The sequence below is a fragment of the Cimex lectularius genome, unplaced genomic scaffold (assembly GCF_000648675.2).
Source record: "Cimex lectularius strain Harlan isolate CLEC.00 unplaced genomic scaffold, Clec_2.1 scaffold42, whole genome shotgun sequence".
NCBI lineage: Eukaryota > Metazoa > Arthropoda > Insecta > Hemiptera > Cimicidae > Cimex > Cimex lectularius.
In genome coordinates this window covers 229,498-249,131 of record NW_019392754.1, presented here as the reverse complement: position 1 = coordinate 249,131, position 19,634 = coordinate 229,498, and the positions used below count along the sequence as shown (strand labels likewise).

The 19,634-nt window shown below is 33.6% G+C and overlaps 1 protein-coding gene across 4 annotated transcripts in view; it reads right to left on the bottom strand.

The window, feature by feature from the left end:
• Nucleotides 1-18,360, bottom strand: part of LOC106673921 — a 30,816-nt gene extending 12,456 nt beyond the window's left edge. The window contains exon 1 of one of the 4 annotated variants that reach the window (XM_024227294.1): nt 18,267-18,360. Coding sequence is in view for 2 of the 4 variants with exons in the window: in XM_014406310.2 (XP_014261796.1) it covers nt 9,901-9,929 (29 nt within the window). In the remaining 2 variants the exon portion in view is untranslated. Of the gene's footprint in view, nt 1-9,900; nt 10,041-18,266 lie in introns of those variants that run through there. The other 3 variants (XM_024227295.1, XM_014406310.2, XM_014406311.2) reach the window with 3 other exon arrangements.
• Nucleotides 18,361-19,634: the final 1,274 nt, after the last annotated feature.

The following is a 19,634-nucleotide window of genomic DNA, read 5'->3' as shown; positions in this document are numbered from 1 at the left end:
TGGAAGACTAGAACCTACACCTTGGGATAAACACCTGTTGTAATTGATTTTTTTTAAAGCTTAAAGATTATCGTGTCTTGGCTAACATTTTGATCTTTCCTTTCTCAATCTATTAGTAGAAACTAAAATGTTTTTTAATTTTTTTTATTATATTTATTTGGTATTTACAACTACAAGTGATGTATTAAGTAAATATGTTCGTATATGTTGAATTATCATTTGAGGCTCTTGTAGGAGAAGTTGCCCAGTGTTAACACTCCTTCTCACTGATATTTTGTTCATTCTCCACTCAATGAGAAGGTCTCGGGGCCAGTTTCGCTTCAATCGTCTTGGAGGATTTTCAGGTAGGGTTGGAAGTGATAAATTTCGTACGAATAGATTACTGTGTGTGTTCAGTGACATTTTTTATATCGAGTTTTGATGAGTTCGTGTACAAACGGGGTGTGTAGGTCTTTATGGATAGTGTAATTTGAAACGTAAAAAGGAGCATTTGTAATTTGACGGAGAATTTTAGATTGGATTGATTGGAGACGCTGGGAATTGGAATCCTTGGTTGAGCCCCACACTTCACAACCGTACGCCCAGAGGTCTAATCATTGTCTTGTAAATTAATTTTGATCGTGAGTCGAGTAGTCTTTTTAACAATTTATAACGTCGGTTTGTTTGCTGTCTTTTCAGTCTTGTATGGGGATTCCAAGTCAGTCGTTTATCCATGAAAAGTCCAAGATAACGCACAAGGTCAGTGGTAGGCAATGGAATTCCATTTATACTCACCGCAGGACAGACATTTTTACGTAAGGTAAAATTGATCTGTGTGCTTTTTGTTAGGTTTACCTATATTCTCCACTTTGTGAACCATATTGTTAATTCATTCAGGTGTTGTTGTAAGTGTTGAGTGATGAGATTGAGGGGTCCGAATTGCGTGTAAGAATCGCTGTATCATCAGCGAATGTGTGTGTCGAAATGTCAACATGTGTAGGAATATCTGCAGTGTATATGGAAAATAGAAAAGGGCCAAGTATGCTTCCCTGAGGAACACCCGCCCTTATGCATAAGGTGAGAATTCATTTCCCTGACGGACTCGACAAAATCGATCCGTCAGATAAGATCTCAGTATAAGATAGTACGTATGAGGGAGGATGTTCCTCAGTTTCCAAAGCAAACCCGAGTGCCAGACTCGATCGAAGGCCTGTTCTAAATCAAGAAAGACACCCAAGCAATGTTGTTTTTGTTCGAGAGAAGAGGCTATATTGTCAGCAACACGATGTAATTGTTGAGTTGTCGAGTGAAATGTGCGGAACCCAAACTGATGATCTGGAATAATATTAGAATTTTCAATTATTGGCAGTAATCGTCGGAGAAGTAGTTTTTCTAGTATTTTGGCAAGGGTAGAAAGGAGACTAATGGGTCGATAGGAATTTGGAAGATCAGAAGGTTTATTTGGCTTATGAATCATTTCAATTATAGAGAACTTCCATTGCAATGGAAAATATGTGGTCCTAGCGTTGTACAGGTATGTTAAGAATAGTAAGCTTCTGTGGGGCAAATTTTGTAATATTTGTTTTGTAATTAGATCATAACCGGGAGCTTTTCGTGAAGGTAGTTGTTTAATAGTGTGTCGTATGTCTGATGGAGTAAATGCTTTAGGAGGATAAGAGAGTTGCAAGGGGACATTCAAGTCGTGTTCAATGTTAAGCTGATGGTCATGATCAAGTATGTCATGGTGTGCAGTAAAAATTGTGGAAAGATGCTCTGAAAACAATTTAGCAATGTCGGAATTGGATTTTGCCCAAGCGTTGTTACTACGTATAGGAGGCGTGTGGTCCTTATATCGTAGGATCTTACGTGTACAGTGCCACAAAGACTTGTCTGTTTTGGAAAGCGAAGTAGTATATTGTTTGTACATTTCAGCCCTAAGTTTGGCCAGTTCTTCTTTCAGCTTTCTCGCGAGTTGGTTCATCCGTAGATGATCACTCTGTTATCTGTTACGCTGCTGTTAAACTAAAATGTGATAAGTAAATCAATATTTAAAGATGTTCAATGTTAAAAGAGGTTACAAAATAGCACATCGTACTGGTTTCGAATTGGTCATTAGAGCGAAGAGTATCCACATCACCCTTTCACTTTAGCACTAATGGCAGATTTTTCTACATCTGAACGAAAGACTTTAAAATAAAGTTAAAACTAAAAAAGGTGACTTAATGAAGGCCTCATAGACATTAAGCCCGTAATGAAGTTTCAAATCCTAAACAATCCCACTGGACAGGGTCGACCTTGGCCAAATTGGCACTCAGTCACCATCACGAAAGCAGAAATACTACTTTCCTCACATTTCCAAAGCTGGGCCGGCTCCAAATTAGAGATGGCTCTTTGTCCGACCGCCAAACAAACCCGAGAATCCATAGTGTTCCCCACTTCATCCTCATTTGTGCCGAAACGGCTCATCTCGACTAATGAACCTTTTAATCTAGTTTTACACGTGTGATAATTATTGTTACCGCTTTGTTATGTACAAAGATCGAAACGATGAGAAATGACGTTTGATGTTTTTGCATTTTTTTAAGTTTTTCTTTTCCAATATGTAAATTTGCACTAAGGCTATGAACATCTGTTGATCGTTAATCGTATAAAAATAGATTCTTGTGTATACTCAACCTCAACCTTAAGTGGAAACTATCTCAACTAGCTCACCGGGCTGAAATTATACCGGGGCGCTCCGAAAATATTCCAATTTACTTTACCAAACAACAAAAAGTAGACACGTCAAATATTTAGAGAACCCAAGAAATTGTTTATTTTATTTTTTATTTTACAACGTATGTTTTCAAATGCAAACAACAAATCAAACTTCTTAACAGTTTTCAAATTCCTGTTATTCATAAATTACAAGAAAATAGAAGATTTTTTTTTTAAATGGTGGACTAACATTAGCAGAATGCAATCAGCATGATCATGAATAGCAAAATCGATCAAACCATTTTCCGATGTGGATTATCACAGAAAACCTATAACCGTCATGTTTCACCATAATTGTACTACAACAATATCATAAAATTGAGCATAACTTAAAACACATAAATTATATAATGTTACATGTCGGATTGATCCTAACTTTGATCATAATGATTTCTATTCTGTGTAGCGTCTTAATTTAAATTTAAAATTTCCATATTTTCAGACACAGTGGTCAAATAAATAAACGTATTTTTAATTAATTTGGCTGAATAAAATGCGTTTTTCTCTTTAGCAGAAGAAAATCGTAACAATCTGGCCCGGAGGACTACAAAATTTCCTAATACATGAATTGTTTTATTTTACTTCTTTGATTAGGTATTTTGTATGAGGAAGTTTTCGAAGGAAAATAAAGTATTTTTAAACATTGTTTAAATTTTACAAATACACGTAGGATGTGAAAAAAAATGAATTTCTAGTATTGTATAAATTCATTTTTTCCACATCTCTACATTAATTTGTAAAATTTAAACAATGTTTATAAATCCCTGAAGATGATCTCAATAAAGATCGAAACGTTGGCACCACAAAGAAAATGTTTTTCTAAAGCTTACGTCACACCACACCGCAACTCACGATCTCCAAATAATCGTTAAAATTTGAGCTCTTCTTTATTTAGTGGTACGCATAGGAGGTATTTTCGTGTAAATTTAAATTTAAAATTTCGATATTTCCGAACAAACAGGTCATATAAATAAAAGTATTTTTATTTATTTCAGTTAAATACAGTGCGTTTTTCTACCTGGCCGAAACAAATCGTAATCCGGCCCGGAGGACCACAAAATTTGTTAAATTGTTTTATTTCACTTCTTAGATTAAGTATTTTGTATGACGATGTTGTCGAAGGAAAATAAAGTACGTAATCGTGTTAATTGAACATGGTTGAAGCGTGTCATTCCTTGGATCTTGATAGGGAGCTTGTAGTACCTGAAATAAGAATTATACTTCACAGCAACGAGGCTTTGGGTTAATTATATTGAAACACCTCCGAAAATATTACAATTTAGTTTATCAACTAAGACAAAAAGTAGGCAGTGAAATATTCCGAGTACTAAAGAAATTGTTTATTTTCCTTGTACAAAGCTTTGATATACAAGCGAGAATCAACCAATCAAACTTCTTAAGGGTTTTCATGTTTCTGTTGTTCATAAATCACAAGAATCTGTTTTAATTGTCAACTAGCGTTAGCAGAAGGGCAATCAGCATGATCATGAATATCATTAACGCTCAAACCGTTCCCCGATGTAGATTATCGCAGAATAGTATCAAAGTATTTATGCGCAACATTTGGATTTTATTACTGCCATATTTCACCATGGTTTTAGTACCGTGTTATCATACAATTATGCATAAATTTAAACGCATGAATTATACAATGGTACAAGTCGAATTGAGCATATTTTAATCATGAATATTTTATCACTTGTTAATTTTAAACTTTCAGTTAGAGATTTTGTACGATAGAATTGAGAGCAGAAGCCATGTGTAATTCGCTTAGAGCAAATTGAACTTAATGTATTTTCCAATTAGGAAAATGAACACATGCCAGAAGTTGACAAATATCCACTCGCGGTAAATTAATTTAGTATTAAAGCCGTTTTATTTTGACTGCAAATCGACCCGGCCAGTTTTTTAAAAACTTATTTCTATCTTGGGTTTTTCTTGTTTATTTTTTTTTTGCTAGACCATATCAGCAAAAGAACTGAACCATGCTTTAAAAATCAATAATGTTATCTCTCGTGTAACAAAACGCTTTTTGATCCAAAACAAAACGTTGTTGTAAACTATTCTGTTTATAAACATGTTGTAATATTCTCCAACAAGTCAAAATTAAATTTTTTTAATTTATTCTTTGAGAAAGTTCAAAATGGCCATAGAGTTTCGAAATAATTGAAACAAAGCCTGAATAGGTTGTTCATTGTAGTATTGAAAAAATGTTTGCAAAATGTTGGTCAAAATGTCGAACCTTTTCGGTCCGGTCGAGCAGAGTTATTTCACAGGTGTTTCCAATGAAGAAATGCCAATGGTTTGGCGTTACGAGGCCTTTCTATAATTGGATCATAAGAACCCACTCCGCACACCTAGCACCACGATCTACAAGCCGAACACACGAGATATCCGGTTAAACTAGGTTATGTTTTTTCATAGAACAGGAAACTATCCGTTTAAAACAATAAAATATTTTAAGGTAATAAATTTTTTTTAAAGGTAAATAATATTGAAAGTAAAGCGAACCGTTTTAACCTGCACTGTCTTCTATTTTTCCAAACAATCTACGTTAAAATTTGAGTGTGTGTTTTAGTGACCGGTTGTTCAATAATTTGCTGATGTGATGAACAGTCAGGAAGGAAGCATTTAGAAAAACACTTTTTCATTTTTTCCCTAACGTTTCGACCTTTATTCGGGTCATCTTCAGGGCATATAGTGAAATGCAATTCTTGTAGTGTCATACTAACAATTTTACACGAAACAAATATATAAAATACTAATGTCAAAATTTGAGTGGTGTTAGTGACCATTAGTTAATGATTATTAGGAGATCGTGAGATGTGGTGTGACGAAGGTTATAGAAAAACATTTTCTTTATGGTGCCAACGTTTCGATCTTTATTAAGATCATCTTCAGGGATTTATAAACATTGTTTAAATTTTACCAATACATGTAGGATGTGGAAAAAAATGAATTTAAACAATGATAGCAATTTTAGCTTCCATCGAAGTATTTTGAGTGAGTACAAATACTTCGATGAAATATAAAATTTCTAGCATTGTATAAATTCATTTTTTCCTTTTTTTCTCACATCCTACATATATTTGTAAAATTTGAACAATGTTTATAAATCCCAGGCTCTGAAGATGATCTCAATAAAGATCGAAACGTTGGCACCATAAAGAAAATGTTTTTCTAAAACCTACGTCACACCAGACCGCTCCTCACGATCTCCACATAATCTTTAAAATTCGAGCTCTGCTTTATTTAGTAGTACGGATAAGAGGTATTTTTGTGTAAATTTAAATTTAAAATTTCAATACATCCAAAAAAACAGGTCTTTATTTACTTCAGTTAAATACAGTGCGTTTTTCTACTTGGGCGAAACAAATCGTAATCCGGCCCGGAGGACCACAAAATGTGGTAAAACTACCGCTCTTTAGGTTTAGTGCTTAGATTAGTTATATTGTATGAGGAGGTTTTCCAATGAAAATAGAGTATGTAATCGTCCAAATTGAACATGGTGCCATTCCTCGGCTCCTGATAGGGAGGTTGTAGAAATGCCACACGATATGAGAATTGTCCTTGATTACTGCAACCAGGCTTTGGGTCCCTTGTGTCGATTTGATTGAGAAAACATCTTCTGTGCAGTTGTTGTTCAATGATTCGTGTTATTGAAACTATTTATTAGCGTGAATATCGACTTCCTCATTGATCTTTTCATAGACTTCCTCGTCGGCCTTATTTTAAAATAGTTGCATAGCTTATTTATAAGGCAATGAAGGATTTATTGAATCGTGCTTGAACACAGCATAGTGTTTTTTTTGTTTTTTTGAGAAAATATCTTCTTCTATATGTGTTGTACATAATCGATTTTTTATACGTTCAAAGTTTCTTGGGATCGAAGTACTTATTAGATCCATTATATTTAGTGGCCTATTGACCAAATTACTTCTTTCAATTAATTAATCTTTTTATGTAAGGTTTAGGTTGAAATGAAAAGTTAGTGTCACGAGCGGGATTCGAACCCACGACCTTCGGCTCAATACGCCACTGCTCGAACCACTTGAGCTATTGTGACTTCGATCCACTCGGACGCCAACTCCCCATCTCAACCTATCTTTCGAATTTTCCCTCCTTTTTGCCATTTTTCAAATCTGTGTAAACAGGATTCGATTCTCGCCGACATGAAGTGGCCCTGGGGAGCTGTTAGTGAAGTTATACTTCGTTTTACTTATTAATCCATTACATTTAGAGGTCTACTGACCAAATTACTTACCAAAATACTTTCAATTTATTAATCTTTTTATGCAAAGATTTGGTTGAAATGAAAGTACTTATTAGAGTGAATATAGACTACAGTAACTCTTGCACTTTACCAGCCATGGCGGATGGTCTTGGGCATGGAGGATTTTCTCAAATAATGTACCATAGTATGCGAATTGTGCTTGATCATAATAACATGCCTTTGGATCCCCTGTTCTGATTTCTCGAGAAAATATCTCAACCATACTACTATTGTATCAAAAGTACGATCAAAGTTTTTCGTATGTTTTCAATGTCTAGTATGACTGAAAGTATTTCTTAGCGTGAATATTGAAAACCTACCTCGATGCTACCTAAGATACATGAGAGGCCAGAACGTTTTCACAATTTTTTCCTCCAAATAAATTCGAATTTATAACCGATACCGTGGCAAATAAAAGTCGGGCCGGGGTCAATCGGTCACAGCAGTTTCAAATGAAAAGTATTTTTAGTGTCTTTTTGACTCTTTTTATATTAGCCGTTAAGCTTGATGAAAACAGAGTCGTCATATTTGGTGGTTGAACATGATTGAAGTGTCGCCTGATATGTCCTTATATGTATTGTAAGTTAGTATGTATTTATTTGCGTGATTGTATATTAACAGAAGGGCATAATAACTAAATCACCGACTCTAACATTCTACTATTGTATAGTTTGTTTCTTATAAGAAAGATGAAGGAATATGGCGTCGATGGTTAAACGTGGTTGAAAAGCGAAATTTCTTGGCGCCATATAGGGAGCAAGTATAGATGCGAAGCGACATAAGAATTATAAATAAATTCAATAATTTCTGTGGTCCGCTTGACCAATTAATTATTACAATTAATTATGGTTTTTAGTTGAGGTAAAAAAGTCAGTGGCACGAGCGGGATTCGAACCCACGATCTTCGTCTAGATACGCCGCTGCTCTACCAGTTGAGCTATCGTGACCTCGATCCACTCGGACACCAACTTCCCATCTCAACCGCACCTTTTGAATTTTCCCTCCTTTTTGCCATTTTTCAAATGTCGTGTAATCGGATTGGATTGTCGGCTACAAATGAAATGTAAACAATGTTTGTAAATCCCAGGCCCTGAAGATGATCTCAATAAAGATCGAAACGTTGGCAAGGTAAAGAAAATGTTTTTCTGAAACCTCCATCACACCAGACCGCATCCCACGATTTCGGAATAATTATCAATTAACGGTCACTAATCACCATACATTTCGTTATTACAATTAATTAAGGTTTTTAGTTGAGATAAAAAAGTCAGTCCGAGGGGGATTCGAACCCACGATCTTCGGCTAGATACGCCGCTGCTCTAACACTTGAGCTAACGTGACCTCGATCCACTCGGACACTAACTTCCCACCTCAACCCCACCTTTTGAAATTTCCCTCCTTTTTGCCATTTTTTATTATATTACACGACATTTGAAAAATGGCAAAAAGGAGGGAAAATTCAAAAAGGTGGGGTTGAGGTGGGAAGTTAGTGTCCGAGTGGATCGAGGTCACGTTAGCTCAAGTGGTAGAGCAGCGGCGTATCTAGCCGAAGATCGTGGGCTCGAATCCCGCTCGTGCCATTGACTTTTTTATCTCAACTAAAAACCTTAATTAATTGTATTATAATTAAACTGAAAAGTGAGATAATTTCATGTTTTTATTATTTAAAATAAATAGAAACTGTATATAGTTGTCGATAATTAATGTGTTTTTTAAATGTTTAGTGTGATTGATGGTATTTATTAGCGTGATTGTCGACTAGTTATCAATCTTTCAATGTTCTTATGTTATCATCACAAGTGAGTCACATAATTTCTAGGTTGTTGATAAATTTCTGTTTTAGAAGGTTGGATTTGAGCCTGATTAACGGTGGGTTAGCAGTCTCAATATTAACTATTTCATCATTCTTTACAAACTATATTTTTGCAGTTTGTAAAAAATATAATCTTTAATTTTATATTTTCAATTAATTAATCTTTAATTAAAGTTTTGGTTGAGATAAAAATGTGAGTGTCACAAGCGGGATTTGAACCCACGACCACCGGCTAAATACGCCGCTGCTATACCACTTGAACTATCGTGACTTCGATCCTCTCGGACCTCTTTATCTCATCCAAGAACTTAGAAAGAATAATCAATAGATTGAAAGATGATACTTGGTCAGTTGACTTCGAAAACGTAAATGGGTTAAAAATTAGTGTCACGAGCGGGATTCGAACCCACGACCTTCGGCTAAATACGGCGCTGCTCTACCACTTGCGCTATCGTGACTTCGATCCACTCAGAAACTAACTTCCCTTCTCAACCCCACCTTTTGAATTTTCCTTCCTTTTCGCCATTTCTCAAATGTCGTGTAATCTATTTGATTCTCGTCGAGATATGAAAACACCACGTAGAGCTTTAGTGAAGTATACTTCATTTTGCTTATTATATTTATTAGGTTTCGTGGTCCCTTGACCAAATAAATTCATTTCAATTAATTAAAGATTAATTAATTGACAAGAATTCGTGGTTCAATTAGAAAGTTTGATGGTTAGTAATTCGTAACTTTCTTAATTAACAACACAAAAATTTGAAGAACAGGATAATCTGTTGAACCTAGGTGGCTGTATTCTTTAAAGGCTAGTTATTTCAGTAAAATTCGAAGCCAAGATTTAAATGATACTAAATAAAATATAAATCTCTTTTTTTACATAAAACTTAGAGTATTTCTTGTTTCATAAAAGTAATGACGCTATCAATGATTAAACGTGGGTGTATAATGGAAAATTTACTAAAGTCATTCGATAGGAGCTTTTATTATGATTTTGTTATATATTTATAGAATACAAATTATATATTTGCGTTTTACACAAATTAAACACTAAATAGAAATAAATAGTATATCTTACCCCAATGCTCTAAGACTCCTTCGACTCATTTTTGGACCGACTCGTTTGATCTCTATTACGATGGGAAAATTAACCCTTTCTCGATGATAATCACAGTACCACTGACCTACAAGTTGATCCGGGAGCCACTCGTGGTGTCCTGCTAAAACAATAGGAAAGACGAGCCTTCGGGGCCGGTTGTGGAGGTGGATCACCTGGTACTAAATATAATACGGAAAGGTCGCAACAGGGCTCACGTCTGTGAATAGAGCAAAGCGGCCCCTAACTTCCTGGACAGGGTCAGTCCTCTCACCATTGTCCGATATCTTGACGAGATATGCGATTTGCCGGATCGGCCACCTGGTCACGTCAGTCATTTTTTGACAGGATGGAAAATCCGCTGTCATCGGGACAAAATCGTAAAGCAGACCGTTCGCGAACTAAGCGTAAATATTCCCATCCGTCATGCTAAATTTCCAAAGGGTTGATAATTTTTAACCAAAGTTTTAAAAAGCCTGTTCATCGAGATGAAGGAAGGTTTTCGTGTACAACTTTACTCAAGGGGAACTTTCACACAACTTACACTTTGATTTATAAGATTTACGTTTAACTTAGGTTCAGGAGAAGGCTTAATAACTTAGTTAATAAACTATGGTTAATAAAGCAAAATCTATTAATTTAGAAGATTAGTCCCTCCATTGTCAGAAATGAACAAAATTTATACACAATATACAATAACCTACACTTCCAATAATAAATGAATTTAAAAACATCAGGAAATAAAAAAGCTGCTGACATTCAAATTTCTTTGATACATTTTTTGAGTAATTACAAAAAATATTTATTTTGGATAGGTGTTAAACAATCCTTCAATGTTGTGATTTGTTCTCCTCTTTTATGGCTAATTGGAACCAGCTGGAAGCAGAGATAATAACATGTAATTGTTGAAGGTTTATATCAACCATACAAAAATTCTTTTCATTCTGCCCGAGTAAACATTCACACTAACCAAAAGTTCGCCAGATGCTGGATTATACTGTTCTACTGAAACATATAATCTTGTTATGGGCATGTAAATTTCATTTCGCTGTCTTCTGCATGGCAACTAGAGCGATATAATATCTTTGGAATGATAATATTTCTTCACATAGTTTAGTCATTTATGTGACAATAAAATTAATTTTAATATGGATATTATTGCAGTTCTGATGATGTAACTGTCCTGTTATGAGAGCAGACAGTAAACCATGGTCTGGGGAAAACAGGACCTCAGGATTTCGAGTTGAGGAAAGTTCTCGGTAAGGGTAGATTTGGGGGTTCCAAGTGAGGAAAATCACCGGGATGCCGGGATGATCTTTGCCATGAAAGACCTCAAAAAGGCTTCCATCATGAGAAACAAGGACACAGCACTTTTTATTATTGTTTTTTTTGCGTATTTTATTAATTTAATTATGATTTTTTCTTTTAGCACCCATTCCTTGTAGATTTAATATTCGCTTTTCAAACGGGTGGAAAGCTCTATCTCATTCTTCAGTCTAAGTGGTGCTTTTCAAACATTTGGAAATGGAAAGGATATTTTTAGAAGACACTGCTTGGTACGTTTTTCAATGATGGGTCAAACATAATTTAACAATACATATTTTTTTCTAATTTATTTTTTTAAAGTTTTCAGCGATCAGAAATTATATTAGCTCTGGAGTATCTGCACCGACAAGGAATTATTTACTGGTATTCTCCATAACAAAGGAAAAAAATCGTATTTTCATTCTGTTTACATAAAAGTGATTCAATAATGAAAAACCATTGTCAGTAGCTAACGGGAGTTATGAAGTAAACAAGATTGTTCCAAATATTTTCATAAAAGAGAGAGAGAGAGAGAGAGAGAGAGAGAGAGAGAGAAAGAGAGAGTAAGAGAGAGAGAGAGAGAGAGAGAGAGAGGGGGGGGGGCGGAAGTGACTGAGTGAGTGAGTGAGGGAGAGAGAGAGAGAGAGGGAAGTGAGTGAGTGAGAGAGAGTGAGAAAGAGAGAGAGAGAGAGAGAGAGAGACAGTGAGAGAGAGAGAAAGAGAGAGAGAGACAGTGAGAAAGAGAGAGAGAAAGAGAGAGAGAAAGAGAGAGGGAGAGAGAGAGAGAGAGAGAGAGAGAGAGAGAGAGAGAGAGAGAGAGAGAGAGGGAGAGAGAGAGAGAAAGAGAGGGGGAGAGGGAGAGTGAGAGAGAGAGAGAGAGAGAGTGAGAGAGAATGGAGAGTGAGTGAGAGAGAGAGAGAAAGAGAGAGTGTGTATGTGAGAAAGAGAGAGACTTTTATTTACATTAATAATATTTAGAACAATAGAAAAATATAAAAACTAAGGCAAAGCATACGAAAGTATATATCTAACTATAAGTATATGAAATAAAATTAAGAAAGCAAAACCTAAATATGCAAAGTAACTTACATTAATGGATAAAATAAAAATTAATAAGAATAAAGGAGCCTGTAAAGATACAAATAAGCCAAAAAGAAATTGATTTACCTTAGAATAAATGAAAATAACAGAAAAATTTAGCACATTATAAGAAATAGTCCATTAATCCTTATTTTAAAATAAAAAATGAAATCTATGAAGCAAACAAATAACATTAAATTAAAAATCAAATTCCTATAATATTTCGTTCCTGTAATACCAGGTAAAATCAATAAGACTAAAGGAATAAAAAATGAACAGAAAAATGTAAAGAAAAAAAAGTGATAAACTCAACATTGGTAACAAATAAAACCGGTAAAAAAATAAGCAAAAAAAAAAGGAAATTGATTTACATTAGAATAAATAAAATATACCGAAAAATCTAGCAAATTTTAAGAAATAGTCTACTAACCCTTACTTAAAAAAAATTAGGAAATGAAATCTATGCAGAAGAAAACAAAAAACAATAAGTTAAAAATCAAATCCTGTACTAATTCCTGCAAGTAATTCCAGGTAAAATTAATAAGTTTAAAGGAATAATAAATGAACAGAAAAATGTAAAGAAACAAATATCCACAAAAAAGAAGATATAAACTCAACACTGGTTACAAATAAAACCGGGAAAGATAAAAGTAAGCAAAGAAAGGAAATTGATTTACGTTAGAATAAATACAATTAACAGAAAAATCTAGCAATTTGAAAAGATAGTCCACTAAACCTTACTTAAAAATAAAAAATAAAGAAATGATATCTAAGTAGAAAAAAAACAAAAACAATAAGTTAAAAATTAAATTCTTGTAGTAATACGTACCTGTAATTCCAGGCAAAATTAATAAGAATAAAGGAATAAAAAATAAACAGAAAAACGTAAAGAAAAAAATATAGAAAAAAAGAAGATATAAACTCAACATTGATTACAAATAAAACCGGTAAATATACAAATAAGCAAAAAAAAAGAAATTGATTTACATTAGAATAAATACAATTAACAGAAAAATCTAGCATATTTTATGAAATAGTCCACTAATCCTTACTTAAAAATAAAAAATAAAGAAATGATATCTATGGAGAAAAAAAAACAATAAGGTAAAAATTAAATTCCTGTAGTAATACGTACCTGTAATTCCAGGCAAAATTAATAAGAATAAAGGAATAAAAAATAAACAGAAAAATGTAAAGAAAAAATATAGAAAAAAAAGAAGATATAATTTCAACATTGATTACAAATAAAACCGGTAAAGATGCAAATAAGCAAAAAAAGGAAATTGATTTACATTAGATATACTTTCCTAAAGGTAGATTGGGGATGAGGCCATGAAGACAGAAACAACATTTATTTTCTTGTCGAGCTTTCGGCAGAATATATCGCCTTCATCAGGACTTCGAAAAAAATCGTTATATTATATGAACAGGTACATGTGTGTAGATAACGGATAGCCGGTAGAGCCCACCTTCGATAAACAAAGGTAATAAATATAATATCATATATTTATAAAATATATAAAAAATAACGATTTTTTTCGAAGTCCTGATGAAGGCGATATATTCTGCCGAAAGCTTGACAAGAAAATAAATGTTGTTTCTGTCTTCATGGCCTCATCCCCAATCTACCTTTAGGAAAGTATATTTAAACTGAGAAGGCTGATCAAACACCAAAGAAAATATTTACATTAGAATAAATACAATTATCAGAAAAATCTAGCATATTTTATGAAATAGTCCTCTAAACCTTACTTAAAAATAAAGAAATGATATTTATGGAGAAAAAAAAACAAAACAATAAGTTAAAAATTAAATTCCTGTAGTAATACGTACTGTAATTTCAGACAAAATGAACAAGAATAAAGGAATAAAAACTGAGCAGAAAAATGTAAAGAAAAAAATATACAAAAAAAGAAGATATAAACTCAACATTGGTTACAAATAAAATCGGTAAAGATATAAATAAGCAAAAAAAGGAAATTGATTTACATTAGAATAAATACAATTATCAGAAAAATCTAGCATATTTTATGAAATAGTCCTCTAAACCTTACTTAAAAATAAAGAAATGATATCTATGGAGAAAAAAAACAAAACAAAACAATAAGTTAAAAATTAAATTCCTGTAGTAATACGTACCGTAATTTCAGACAAAATGAACAAGAATAAAGGAATAAAAAATGAGCAGAAAAATGTAAAGAAAAAAATATACAAAAAAAGAAGATATAAACTCAACATTGTTTACAAATAAAATCGGTAAAGATATAAATAAGCAAAAAAAAAAAAAAGGAAATTGATTTACATTAGAATAAATACAATTAACAGAAAAATCTAGCATATTTTATGAAATAGTCCACTACACCATAAAAAATAAAGAAATGAAATCTATGCAGGAAACAAAAAACAATAAGTTAAATATTAAAGGCGTGCCTGGTATATTAGATCAGTTCTTTTGGGTTTTTTCCATCGTTCAAATAATTATTCAAGGTATTTCTAGCCAAAAAGAAACAGCCTAAATGGAGTCGACGGATTTCACCATGGATTGAACATTCAGCTGGAAATGAATAATATTTTCGATTGCACCTGAGTTGCAGAAAGAGCAAACGCCAGGACCTCCCCTAAACCACTGAGCCGAATTCGGATGGCATTTGAAATAGCCAACGCAAACCATTTATGAAATAAGTAAAATCGAATAAGGCAACGGAATGATTGTTCTTTACATAGCGATGTGTAGTTGAATGAATTTTCAAATGGCAAGTCTCATTATATAGGCAACATGGAATTTGTTTTATGAGAGGGAGATTCCCATTCTAAAATATTTTGTAAACAGGGAGAAAACATTATTTCATATTTTCGGAACGGCTCATGACAGTGAGCAAACCAAGACAATTTCTTTTCAACAATTGAGATGGCCGTTAACCTGGAGAGATTTGCAACAGAAGACATAAGGGTTTTAATAACGAATGAAAAGTGTAACTTCAAGGTGTAAATAAAAAAAGAGTTCACATGAAGTTTCAAGTTAAATTGAATAATCTGGAGAGGCTTCTGGTAAGCGAAAGACCTTCCGAACAAAAAGCGGAGTCAAATTGTTGGTAACACCAAACCTGACATCCTACACACAATATCTTGCAACACACTGCTGTACCTACTCTAAATTTCACTCTCAGTCGATACTTTCTTGTGATATAAGTTGATGCCAGGATTTATTTATTGCCAAATATGCCGCAGGCGCTTTCAGTGCCAGATGTCTGGACCAAACAAGACCAGGATTGAAGTTTATACCCAGATATTTATAGTGGTTTACCACTTTGATAATCTCCCCTTTAAACCGCCAACATTTCGAGGACCCCAACTTACCTCCTCTTCTGAATTTTAAATTTATTCAAATTGACTCGTAATCCCCATTGTTCACAATATGATTCGAAGAGATTTTTTACCAGCTTCCTTTGAAGGCCTATCTGCTAGAATGACAGTATCGCCTGCACACATCAGTGTTTTTCTAACAATACCATTCGACAATCACTTTTCAGAATAAACGGAAGATGGTAAAAAAATGAAAAATGTAATGGACTTAGTAAGCTGCCTTGACTGACCTCATAATGAACGTTAAAAAATTCGAACAACCCTTCTAGACCGCGCACACAAAAAACCCTGGAAACCAAGCTTTCAAAATATTAAGAAATTAAGACGAAATACGAAAATTACTAGGTTTGAAAAACATTCTTCTATGGTCGATACTATCAAATGCGGCTTTCAGTTCAACAAAAAACAAAACAAAAAAAACAATCAACTCGACACGAAGAAACACTGGAATCAACAGTGTACAAAACCGTTTGAACCAATCAATCAATCATCAATAAAATCTGTCACATTATATTATTATTAAAATGGGTCCTATTTTAATATCTAGTTATGTCCGTAATAAATTATCCAATTAGGCACGTCACTATTTCTTATTAAATCCATTATATTTAGTCATATATTGACCAAATTACTTCTTTCAATTAATTAATCTTTATGTAAGGTATTGATTGAAATGAAAAAGTTAGTGTCACGAGCGGGATTCGAACTCACGACCTTCGGCTTGGGGTTCGAATCCCGCTCGTGACACTGGCTTTTTCATTTCAACCAATACCTTATAAAATGCTTTACTATTTCTTATCTTCATGGGACAATAAAAAGTGAAGTACGTCCCAATGCATATTCCATGGATCAAACTAATTTATATTGTGAATAAAACCAATAAAGTTAATAAATATTTAAATATAACTATAAATAACTGTGGGTTATAAATAATAAAATCTACGTGCATTATCTAAAATGAGCATATATTTCACTAGTTTTGATTAATAAGGATTTAACCGCATAGTATGTTTAATATAGGTAAAGGCACGTAAAGTCCAAAGAACACTGTAAGTAAGTAGCTAATGATTAAATAGATATTTTTTTTAAGTCAGCTTCTTTTTTTTTCGACTTGGTCTACTGTCGAAATTCAGTAATTAGCTCAACCCGATTCACGCATTTAGTTCGTCGGGTTGGTCGTGGGCGTTTTTTCCTTATTAAAAATAGACTATCGAGTCCTGGGGGGGTTTGCGTTCGGTGCCTAGAAAGCAGAGCAATCGACAGAAATAGCTGGAAAAGGAGAAACCTGGGTTTTTTTTAAATTATGGTGCATCTCATGAAACAATTAATGTGATCTATTTGCTTTAAAACCTATATGCGTACATGGTCATTACAAAACTTATTTGAATGAAATAATACCAAAAAAGATGGATTTTTTCTAACTTTTACCACGGAAGCTAAGCGAAGATTTTAACCTTCCTGCGTAAAACTTTAATTTCACGCTAAATTCAGCTTGTGTTTTTACGCTTAAATACATTAAAAGTTAAAAATAAATGTAACAATGTAAAATCTTCATCTTTAGCCATTTATCACCCCCTCAGTTAAAATCAAGTTTAAAACTATTAATTAAAGTAAATCAAAATTGGGAAAAAAGTCGTTACTGCCTAAATATAAAATTTCAACCAGAAACAGGTGCAAAGCGCATACTTTTGTACGTTTTGACATACATTTTAATAATAAAATTAAATAATTCATATTGTGTTATTATTACATTGGCTACCAGTTAGTATGTAAGGTTTTGTACTGATTTTTATATGTTGCATTATGATGTATTTATATAATTATGGCATATAAGTGTCATTTATCTTAACTTATTGATATTTGTGCCAAATAAACAAAAATATTTAAAATTTCCTTTGTATTAATTTTGAAAATGGGATAAAATACAATTGACGAATGCGATAAGAACAAAATACATTTTTTTTTCTTGGGGTTATTTGTGACTGTAGTATACTTTTCTTCTATTATCTAAAAGATCTATTATAGAAATATATCATACTGAATACATATTTTTAATGATTACTTTTAACCTTTTATAATTGTAAAATAATCACTATTTTTCATGGAGGTAACCAGTTTATCAAGCTAGGAACATTTTTAGACTTAAGGGTCGAAACTTCACCTTAAAAACGAAAAAAGAAAATTGTGAAGTTATTTTTTAAATCAATAGATATTTGTGAAACACAAAGTTACTGATAAAATGTAAGAAAGGGTCCTAAGGTTGATATTAAAAATACTAGAAGTAGTTGACCACACGAATTTTACCTTCTCATTTTTTTTTTCAATTTTTTATGTTCACTCAATAATGGTTCAATGATGAGATTTCCCTTGATAATCTCAAAAACAGTTATTTAGGTCCAACCCATCGAAAATAAACTATAAAAAATATATTTAGCGTGTTACAATAGAAAGCGAAAGTAGACCAGTGATTTATGGAATAGCGGGCCTGTGCCAAATAAAATTCTTGGCTATTGTTTCGGGGCGCGCCGGTTGGACGTTGGAGAGGATGGGGTTGTTTTCCGGGTCTAGGATTTCTTATCTGCAAAATCATTTTGACTCACCTTGTTCTTTGCTGCTTAACCGGACCTGAACTGGCCGTAGAACGAATCCGGATCCGCCCATCCCCACCCGATAATATGAACCATTGCCAAAACACTCGGAAACCGTGATAAAAACAAATTTGAAAGTCTTACTCGGAGGAGGCTCGGAGGAGTAATTAAGCTTTTTAGTTGAGATAACTCAGTGTCACGAGCAGGATTCGAACCCACGACTCCGGCTGAATACGCCGCTGCTCTACCACTTGAGCTATCGTGACACTGACTTTTTTATCTCAACTAAAAACCTTAATTAATTGAAAGAAATTAGTTGGTCAAGCGGACCACGAAAACTAGTGAATTTAATAAGTTAAAATATACATTCACTAAAGCTCTCCTTAGCCATTTCATTTGTCGCCGAGAATCAAATAGATTACACGACATTTGAAAAATGGCAAAAAGGAGGGAAAATTGAAAAGGTGGGGTTGAGATGGGAAGTTAGTGTCCGAGTGGATCGAAGTCACGATAGCTCAAGTGGTAGAGCAGCGGCGTATCTAGCCGAAGGTCGTGGGTTCGAATCCCTCTCGTGCCATTGACTTTTTTATCTCAACTAAAAACCTTAATTAATTGAAAGATATTAATTGGACAAGCAGACCACGAACACTATGGAATTACTTGTGGCAAGTTTTAATATTCTCAATTGATGAGAACCGTGTTGGCCGTTTTCATCTGGTACTTCCAACAAACCCTAGTACCAAGGAATGACATAAGTAAAACTTACAATTGATCATAATGTCGACAGCCATCATACTTGTTAATCTAAGCACTTTCAATCTCATTTAACCAAGAAATGTGCATGGTTGAAGCTATTTCTTTTAACATGGGCTTTTGAGCAAGATGCAGAAAATTTGTGTGGTTCTCGTCGTCGATTTTCTGTTAGCGAATATGATGACAAGGGAATACTAGAAAAAGGCGGTTTTGCATTTATTCCCCAATCACTGCAGCCAGGCTTACTGTACTTTTCCTAGTTCTTTAGGTCTGTTGAATCGACTCGATCCTTCCCTTAAGAATAAGTAGGTCATTGACTGTCTCATAATATAATAATTACAACGATATTAAACAAAAAGTACTACTTATGAATCCGAAATGCCTGAACACATATGACTGGCCAAAACAGCAAGGGTCCAAAACTACTAGTTCATCACCCGGCAGATTTTGAAAAAAAGAAATTTAATATAAAAAGGGTTTGATTAAAATACACCACTGAAGATGACTCAATTCCGAAACACGTTTGACAGACTAAAAGAGCATGAATATGAAAACCAAGCTACTGGTTCACGACCAAGCAGATTTCACAAAAGTAATCTTACAATATAAAAAAAGACTTGAAAATTT